At 39.1% G+C, this 10,427-nt stretch overlaps 1 protein-coding gene across 1 annotated transcript; it reads right to left on the reverse strand.

The window, feature by feature from the left end:
* Positions 1–3,895: 3,895 nt before the first annotated feature.
* LOC106987812 (zinc finger protein 33B-like) lies at positions 3,896–7,553 on the reverse strand. Its single transcript, XM_053205343.1, has one exon. It carries the CDS (start codon positions 7,357–7,359, stop codon positions 6,547–6,549), a length of 813 nt encoding a protein of 270 aa, XP_053061318.1. The 5' UTR covers positions 7,360–7,553; the 3' UTR covers positions 3,896–6,546.
* Between the last annotated feature and the right edge of the window lie 2,874 nt (positions 7,554–10,427).

The following is a 10,427-nucleotide window of genomic DNA, read 5'->3' on the forward strand; positions in this document are numbered from 1 at the left end:
CTTACTACCTGAAGAATTCAAGAGTGAAGAGACACATTAGTAAGATGCCAGAACAGGAGGTCGTCTACTCCTGTCACCCCTCACTAACAATAATTTGGCAGAGTACAAAAGTGCCTCTATAGGAGTTTTGGGCTCCAGTAGGAAACTGTAAAACCAGGGACCTACCAGGAGACACGCCAGTCCATGTGGCCAGAGGTAAACACACTACATAAAGATTAAGGGGTCAACTCATTAAGAGGATATAACAATTTTAAGTATATATGTGCCTAACGATAGGGACATCTAATCATACAAAGCAAGTACTACCAAGAGTGAAAGAAGAAACAGACAGCAATATAACAGTAGAAGGGTACTTCTTTTTATTTATTTTTATTTTTTTAATGTTTATTTATTTTTGAGAGAGACGGAGACAAAATGTGAGTGGAACAGGGGCAGAGCGAGAGGGAGACACAGAATCCGAAGCAGGCTCTAGGCTCTGAGCTGCCAGCACAGAGCCTGATGAGGGGCTCGAGCCCATGACCTGTGAGATCATGACCTGAGCTGAAGCTGGATGCTCAACTGACTGAGCCACCCAGGCGCTGCAGTAGAGTACTTCTATACCACACTTACATCTGTGGATAGATCATCTAGGCAGAAAATCAATGAGGATACACTGGACTTGAATAACACTATAGAGCAAATGGACCTAACAGACATATACAGGAAATATGCCACCCAACAGTCGCAGAATGCACCTTCTCAAGTGCACATGGAACACTCTCCAGGACAGATAATGTGTTAGATTATGAAACAAGTCTTAACTTTAAGAAGACTGAATTCATATCAAGTATTTTTTTTCCAACCACAATGGTATGAATCTAGAAATCAATTATAGGAAGAATGCTGGAAAGTCACAAATATATGGAAATTGAACACACTCTTGAACAACCAATGGGTCAAAGAAGAAATAAAAATGAAAATCAAAAATTATCTTGGGACAAACAGATTGGAAAAACAGAATACTGAAACCTATGTAATGTAGCAAAAACAATTCTAAGGAAGAGTTTATGGTGATAAAAGCCTATTTCACAAAAAAAGAAAGATATACAATTAACAATCAAACTTTACATGTCAAAGAACTAGAAAAAAAATAAAAAGCTAAATCCAAAATTAGCAGAATAATACAATTTAGAGCAGAAATATATCAACTAGGGACTGGAAAAACAATGAAAAAAATCAGTAAAACCAGGAGTGATTTTTTAAAATGATAAACAAAACCAATAAATCTTTAGCTAGATTAACCAAGAAAAAACAAGGACTCATACAAATAAAATTATAAATGAAGGAGGAGACATTACAACTGATACCACAGAAATAAAAAGAATCACAGGAGACAAGTGTTAGCAATTAAAACCCAACAAACTGGATGACCTAGAAGAAACGGATACATTCCTAGAATCATACAACCTAACAAAAGTGAATTATGAGAAAGAAAATTTCAATATGCCAATAATGAGTAAAAAGATTGAAACAATAATCAAAGTCCTCCCAACAAAGAAACATGTAAGACTAGATGGCTTCACTAGTGCATTCTACCAAACATTTAAAGAAAAATAATGCCAGCTGTTCTCAAACTCTTCCAAAAAACTGATGGGAAGACTCCCAAACTCATTTTATGAGGTCAGAATTACCCTCACACCAAAACCAAATAAGGACACTCCCAGAAAAGAAAGTTACAAACATGACAAACATAGATGTGAACATCCTCAACAAAATACTAGCAAACTGAATTCAAAGGCATTATTAAAAGGAGCATACACCACCATCAAGGGGGAATTTATCCCTGGGATGCAAGGATGGTTCAACATACGCAAATCAATAAATGCAAGACACTGCCTTAATAGAATGAAAGGTCAAACTCATACAAGCACCTCAACAGAGACAGAAAAAGCATTTGGCAAAATTCAACACCCTTTCAAGATAAATGGCTCAATGAAGTAGGTGTAGAAGGAAAGTACCTCAACTTAATAAAGGCCATATTTGGCAAGCCATAACTAGTATCATACTTGATGCTGAAAAGCTGAATGATTTTCCTTTAAGATCAGGTACAAAGACAAGGTTGCCTACTTCTATTCAAGGTAGTACTGGAAGTCTTACCCAAAGCAGTAATTCAGATAAAAGAAATAAAGTGCATCCAAATCCAAAAGGTAAAAGTAAAACTGTTTGCAGATTATGTGATCTTAAATATAAATTCTACAAAAAAATCCACCAAAAACCCGTTAAAATGGATAAATGAATTTAATACAGTTGCAGGACATAAAATCAACATTCAAGTATCAGTTGCATTCCTATAGATATCAACTACCAGAAAGAGACTTAAGAAAATAATACTATTTACAATAGCATCAAAATTAAAAAAAAAAATACTTAGGAAGAAATCTAACCTTGATGACGAAACATCTGTACACTGAAAACTATTAGACTTTGATGAAAGAAACTGAAGATACAAATAAGTGAGAAGATACTCCGTTCATGGATTGCAAGCATTAATATTATTAAAACTCATACTACCTCAGGCAATCTACAGATTTAGTATTTGTTACTAAAAAGCCACAATAATCAAAACAGTGTAATGACAAAAAGACATGCATATATAGATCAATGGAAGAGAGAGACCAGAAATAAATCCTCACATATAAAGTGAAATGGTTTTTGACAAGGGTACCAAAACATTGTGTCAAGAGGAAAGTCTTTTCAATGAACACACTAGGAAATGTGAAGAATGAAGCTGGACTCCTACCTTACACCATATTTAAAAAATTAATAGAGCAAAGACCTACACATTAAGAGCTAAAACTATAAAACTCTTTTGAAGAAAACATAGAAAAGATCCATGACGTTAGATTTAGTAATGATTTCTTGAATACGCCAAAAGCACAGGTAACAAAAGAAAAAAAAGACACGTGAAAGATTCTATCAACAGAAAATAGACAGGCAAGCCATAGAATGGGGAAAATATCTGGAAACCATACATCCATCAAGAGAGTAATGTCCTGACTATTCAAAGAAATTCCACAATTCAACAACAAAACAAACCACTTGGTTAAAAATGGGCAAAAACCTGAATGCGGAGTTTTCCAAAGAAGATACTCAAATGGCACGAAGTACAAGAAAATGTGTCCAACATCACAAATTGTTAGGATTACCATGGCTATTATCAAAATAACAGGTAACAAGTATTAGGGAGGATGTGAAAAAAATCACAACCCTTGTACACTGCTAGAAGGAATGTAAAATGGTGCAGATGCTACAGAAAATGGTATAATAGTTCCTCAATAAACTAAAAGTTGAATTACCATATGATGCAGAAGTTCTACCTCTGGGTATATACTCAGAAGAGTTGAAAGCAGGATCCTGAAGAAATATCTGTACACCCATGTTAACAGCACCAATATCCACAATATCCAAAAGGTGGATGCAATTCAAGTGCCCGCTGACAGATGTAGACAAGATCTGGTATATACATACAATGGAGTATCATTCAGGCTTAAAAAACGAAGGAGATTCTCACACGTGCTGTAGTGCTGATAAAACCCGAAGACATTTCGCTAAGTGAAATAAGTCAGTCACAAGGGGACAAACATTACATAATTCCATTTATATGATGTGCCTACTGTAGTCAAATTGGTAGAGACAGAAAGCAGAATAGTGTTTGCCAGGGTATGGCAGTGGGGTAGATTGAGGAGTTAGCATTTAATGGCTATGGAGTTTCAGTTTGGGAAGATGAAGAAAGTTCTGGAGATGAATGGTGGTAAATGGTTGCACAGTACTGTGAGTATATTTAATGCCACTGAAAGGGCACTTTGAAAAATAATTAAAATGGTAAATTTTATATTATGTATACTTTATCTTAATAAAAAAATAAAAGTTACCGACAAGCATCAATAATAAAACACTTCGTAATTACCCAATCATATTTTCTTGAACTCATCAGTCACAGAGTAGCTTCCGGACGCTTCTTGACAAGTCTTGCTTGGTAACTAGACACCGCCTTTTGGAATATGGGATGCTTCCAGCTGAGATCCTGCAGCCCAGGTAAACTGAGTTGGAGAATTTCATATCAACATCCTGGCATAAGCCTGCAACCCAACCTCTCCATTTTCTTTTTTTTCTCTTCCCTCAAGAAGTTAGAATTTAGAAACACATTTCCTCTATTTCTTTACTTCAAAATACCTGGCCAAAACCATGAATGAATACATTTTAATATCAAGCTATACATAAATGAAACTGAATGAAGTACAACCATCCAAATCAGTATGTATGAATGTTAGGTACATCACATTGATTCAAAAAAAGCCATGTCACAAAAGCAGGACACATGACCATTCTAATTTCAAAGTAAGAACCATACAATTATTGTTTATAGATTTATAATTATTATTTTTTAAAAGGCAAATCACTGATACACACTTGTGCACACACACACACACACACACACACACACACACACACAATTTTGAATAGCTGCTGTCTCTGGGAGGGAGGAGATAGATAGGGCAAGAGTATCCCAGTGGATACACTCTCACTCTTTCATGGCCAATACCGTTATCCTTAAGCGAGGTAGTGGGTTCACAGGTCACATTCTATTGTGCTCCACAGCCTGCATATTTGTCATATGGTCTCTACACGTACAACATTTTTGTGTTTCAGAAGCAAGAGTCTCAACTACAAGTCTGGTGAACGGGCATGGAAAGGAGGAGACTGTACGGAGGAATTCTACCTTGCTTCTTCCTCAGAACTTGGTTTGTCCGTAACAAGTCAGGGGCACCCGGGGCCAGTGTGCCATATCTGGGCCCCTAAAGCTAACCATGAGCCTGTTTTCCTCAGGTTGGGAGCTTTTTGAGACGGTGCAGAGGCCACTTTCCAAACAAACGGGGCTTCCCAAACTCTACTCCTACCAGGGGGAAATCATTTGCTTTGCTCTGTAAATGCTTGTCTGCAGCTTCCTGCCTGTGATCATCCCCATAATCTAGAAGTTGTACATTTTCATTTTCTGTGCCTCCACCCCACAACTGGTTTGAGCTGCGTCCTTCCTTCCACCTTATGGAAAGTAGCAAAGGCCATCCCAATCTTTTGAACTTCAAGACCGGTAAGATATTTTAGTCACTGGAAGACCCCAAGCGCCGACAGTCTTTCCTATACCTAACAGGTTTCCTCAAGTCATTTTTCTAATGTCAGAGATGAGTTTTGAAATTGATTACATCATCTATTTATAATTTTTTAAACTGCTGTTCTGTTTCTGTAAATATTTTTTCAATTAGTTTCTATACATGGCAAGTTATAAATTGGTTTCATTTATTATTACTAATACACATTTTTCTTTTAGAGAGAAATGTTTATAAATCAAATTACAAGCTGCTTTAAATAAAAATAGATTAATGTAGTTGGGCTCCACATATTTTAAAGATTATAAAGAAACTTCTGGTAAGGCTTAGTCGAGAATCCTGGACTTTACCCAAATCCTTAGTTCTGGCAACAGAACTCCCATTTTTACCTATTTCCAGCCCACAAAAATCTCAAGATGGTTGCTGTGGCCCTGAGCTTGCATCTGTGAAAACCAGAGAAGCAGGTCTCTGAGGACAGTCTGCCACCACTGTGGTTGTCCAGGGAGAGTTGAGTCACGAGGGTATGAGATCTGGGGTGTCCTGGACGGGAAGGGCCAAGGAGTGGAGCCATGAGCCCCACTGAGCACTGTAGGGACACCTCCAGCTCCGACTCCCACCCTTCCTTCAGAACTCTCACTTTCTCTTCAAGTTCCGGTCATCTCCGTCTTCCTGCCTGTTTTTCCCCTAACTTTACCCGTATCATCTCTTAGGAGGCGTGAATTACGTAAGACAGAAGGGAATCGACACTGCTTTGTTTCCACCCTGTGCCCTTGAACCCTTGCAGCAAACATGGGCGACAGTTCACCAAGAAGGGAGTGGAGACTCAGGGCGAGGAGGTTGCTGGTCTAGTAAGTAGCTGAGTCGGGACAGCACCCAGGTCTACAGGTTTACACGGACCCGCTTAACTCCTGGTTCTCTACTGGGGTTACGGGAGCCAGGGAAGGCTGACAGCGCTCTCTGGAAGGGCTCAATTGTTTGGTAAGTCAAAAAGCATTCTTGTATCAGCTCTACACTACGTCAGAGGTTTCGTGGAGCCAGACACACACAGGTGTGAGAAGCAGGCCAACCCAGGCAAATACTCAGGCAAATGACAGGTCCTGGAGAACTTGCAGGAGAGCCGTCTGAAGTCTGCGACACAGAACAGCTATAGTTTTGAGTGTCTGATCTGCAACCAAGATTTTCCTTCACTCAGTAGGGTTGTAAGGCTTTCCTGTGTGTGTGATCCCTGAGGTAAGTTCTACCACATTCATTCCATTCAGTGTTCCTCTTACCGTGAGAGTCCCCTGATGTTTTCTCAAGTCCGATTTATGGCTGAAAGCTTCCCCACATTCATCACATTAATACATTCCTCCCCTGTAGGAGCTTCCTGATGTCCTGTGAGGACTGATCTAGAGGTGAAGGCTCAGCCATGCTCTCTACAGTCATAGGGTTCCTCCCCTGGGTGAGTTCTCTGCAACAATCGTAAGCCAGATATCTCGCTGAAAGTTTTCTCACCTTCATCATATTTAGAGAGTTTCTCCCTTTTATGACCCTCCTGATGTCCTCTGAGGATTGATTTGTAGGTGAAGGCTCTGTCACACTCATTACACTTATATAGTCTTTCCCCCGTGTGAGTTCTCCGGTGTAATTGTAAGCCAGATTTCTCGCTAAACGCTTTCCCATACTCATCACATTCATTCGGCTTCTCCCCTGAATGAGTTGTCCGGTGTTTTCTTAGGCCTGACTTCTGACTGCACGCCTTCCTGCATGTATTACATTTGTACGGCTTCTCCCCTGTGTGAGTTCTCTGATGCATTCCTAGGCTTGACTTCTGGTTGAAGGCCTTCCCACACTCCTTACATGCATAGGGCTTCTTCCCTGTGTGAGTTGTCTGATGTGTTCTGAGGGGTGAATTCTGGGTGAAGGTTTTCTGACATTGATTACATTCATAAGGCTTCTCCCCTTTGTGAATTGTCTGATGGGTTTTGAGAGTTGACTTCTGCACCAAAGGTTTTCCACATTCACTGCACTCATAGGGTTTCTCCCCTGTGTGAGTTCTCTGATGGACTCTCAGGTCTGACTTCCAGCTGAAAGTTTTCCCACATTCCATACATTCGTACGGTCTCTCCCCTGTGTGAGTTCTCTGCTGTTTCCATAGGCTTGACTTGTGGCGGAAATCTTTCCCACATTCATTACACCTGTAAGGTTTCTCCCCTGTGTGAATTCTCTGGTGCATGAGGAGGTACGATTTCTTACAGAAGCATTTCCCACATCCGCAACACTCATAGGGTCTCAACCTTATGCGAATCCTCTGACGTACCCTGAAGGCTGACTGGGGGCAGAGGGCTCCCCTATGTTTATTATAATCACAGAATTTCTCTGGTGTGTAAGCTGAATTATGGCTGAAGTTTCGTCCACATTCAAAGGGGGTCACCTCCGCCTAATTTCTCTGGTTTGTTCTTCTTGTGTGTGACCCCTGGTCGAAACTTTTCCCTCCTGTGTCAGTTCTCTGAAAATGAGTAAATAAAACTTGCCACAAATGTCTGTCTTGGATTTGCTGGCTCTTCTCTAAGAGGTTATCATCTTGGCAGTCTTCTAAAAATGAGAAAATTAAAAATATGAATCTTATGAATCTTAAGACACATTTCTTACAGGGAGGGAGCCCATATACATAGAGTCTGTTATATATTTGACTCTTTGGTTCTAGTCCGGTCACACAAGATTAAGTAATTTGAAGTATATATTTCCTATACTGCTTTCATTTGAAAATAAATTGGCTGGAGTGGGGAAAAAACGGAAAACAAACTGGCAATGAATATATATGTACATATGACATTTAAAAAATGTGATTTTCAAAACTACATGGAAGAGAAGTACAGGAAAGGAACAATGAACACACGAGAATAGTTGAGTTTGGGAACTCGACAAACCGAAGAATGAGATCAATTCAGCAAAGATTATGGACAGTAAGTGTGGACGAGGAGTATTAGTGGGTAAGGCTTTCAAGGTTTACATAAGAGACAGGGTTAGGATCAGGGATCCTGTATTCTACTGCAAAATACAGATTATGGGACAGGAAACTCGTTAGTCTCCATGCTTCTATTTGGAGCTTTCTTTTCTTTTTTCCCTGAGTTTATACATTAACACCAAAATACACAAATAATAGCATAATTTCCTTCCAATGATAATAATAGAAAAAACAGGTCTCTACTCCAAACTCAAACTCTCCTGGCTGTTTTTCACAGGAAGACAAATACACAAGGAAGGAGAAGTATACAACTACTGAGAAGAAAAGCCATCTCTCAGCCTGGGGTGAATTTCCTGCCCTACGTTGGCTCTGGTGCCTTGGTACATGAGGTTAAGGTTGTTCTATAACAATACTCATACTCTCCTGATCATCAGATTCTAAGTTTTCTTTCAATGTGCTTACTCTCTTGAAACAAACCCATCCAAGAGTGATCTGTCAGTCAGCATTCCATCAATGTTTCAACATACATGGTTTCTACTGGTTTCTAGAACCTTAAGGATTATGTTTCACCTTGTTTTTAGACTTTAGACATCCTTTATGTTCATTTATCATGAAAGACTTTACTTTTATCCCTGGTATGCTTGACTGCTATTACTCAGTTGCTACCCACAACAATTCCAGCAACAATTTCAGGCCTGTACTGAAATTTAAGATGGTCCTAAAACCACTGCCTCAGGTTCCATCAGACAAGAGTCAGGAGACGTTCTGGAAAACAAAGTTTTGCACCAATTCAGGAACATTAGCTGTTCAAGCCAGTAATATGGAAGTCCACGGTATTTTCTGCAGGTCGTCTGGCTAGGCTGTTTGATCCCCCTTACATGAATTCATTCCAGCAAAAATCTTGCCCCACATTATTTCTCTAAGTTACCACGCATTCCTTTTTTAGCTCAAACTCTACATATCCTTCAGGGAAAGACTCTTCTCAAGTTAAAAAACAAAAAACAAAAAACAAACAACCCTTCTTATATCGCTCCATGAATTTAAACACCATTTACTTTAAATCTGAAAGCAATTAAGTCTACGCCACTCACTTGAACAACAGATACGTGAAGAGCAGTTACATATATTGAGACATAATTTTTTAAGGTAAATTATCATCACTGCAATCACAATGCAGCTTAAAATTGATGACACCTGTCCATTTCCTCTCTTAGGCATATCTAAAATAATATTTTATCTTTTAACTGATGTTATTTTAAATGCTATGAAATCCATTTTGTGCAGCTATGCTGTGCTTTATCCAAAACAAAACCTTGATTCTCTGATTTTCCTTGCACTCCTCTGTGATACAGAGAGGGTCCTTGAAATACTGTGTCCCTGGAGCTCCCTAGACCTCTCTGTGACCCATCGGCTCAGACGTCATGCCAATGTATACCTGATGATTCACAAGTCACAGGAATGTGGCTAGGGCATGTGCATTCAATACGAAGTACCTTTCCCCTAAACAGCTTTAGTGTCAATCAAATGTAATTATGAAATATATTACATTCCAGAATAGGGAAGAGTAAGAGAAAATATTTTTTTTTGGTAGAATACAACACACACACACACACACACACAGTATGTATTTATAGTTAGTTTTCAGTATATCAAAATATTATGAATATAATTTCTATGTGTAGAGTTTTGGGATGTGCTTCTTCATGCCAGGTTTCTTAGCTCCAACCCCATTACACACTACAGCTATATAATGGCCCATTGTTTGAATATATCTTTCAGTGGACTCCTAAATATGGAAGTTATTTCTAGATTTGCACTTATACATTCAAACTTTTCCCAGTAATTGTGCCAATTTACACCACTGCCTGCCTTGTGGACGTTTCTCTTGCCTCATCTCTTAATTATTCGTGGCACTAGTGGGATGAGTCCAAAATCATGGTACTGTGGTCTGAATTCACATTCCTGAGATTGCCATTAATGTTACATATTTTTCATGTTTATTAGCCATTTTTACGCCCTCTTTGTCCTTTCTTTCTAATGAATTGACTTTATATTCGCAATTCTCGGAAGTTCAATAATATAAGCCTATTTGAATGCCAAATTACATACCAGGGGATGAGCCAGTGAGCACGACAATAAAAAAAATACTGCTTCTCAGAAAGCATATGTTCCAGAAGAAAAAGGTAGACAGTAAACAAAACGTAATGCATATTTGATATATGGCGTGTTAGGTAATGAAGGCTTTGAAGGGGAAAGGGGGGGTGCAGAGATAGACTGCCTGAGTTCAGCAGTCATGGGCAGCCATACTGAAGAGACACTTAAGACCTGGATTCTTT

This window comes from Acinonyx jubatus, chromosome D4 (genome assembly GCF_027475565.1).
Source record: "Acinonyx jubatus isolate Ajub_Pintada_27869175 chromosome D4, VMU_Ajub_asm_v1.0, whole genome shotgun sequence".
In the NCBI taxonomy this organism is placed as follows: Eukaryota; Metazoa; Chordata; class Mammalia; order Carnivora; family Felidae; genus Acinonyx; species Acinonyx jubatus.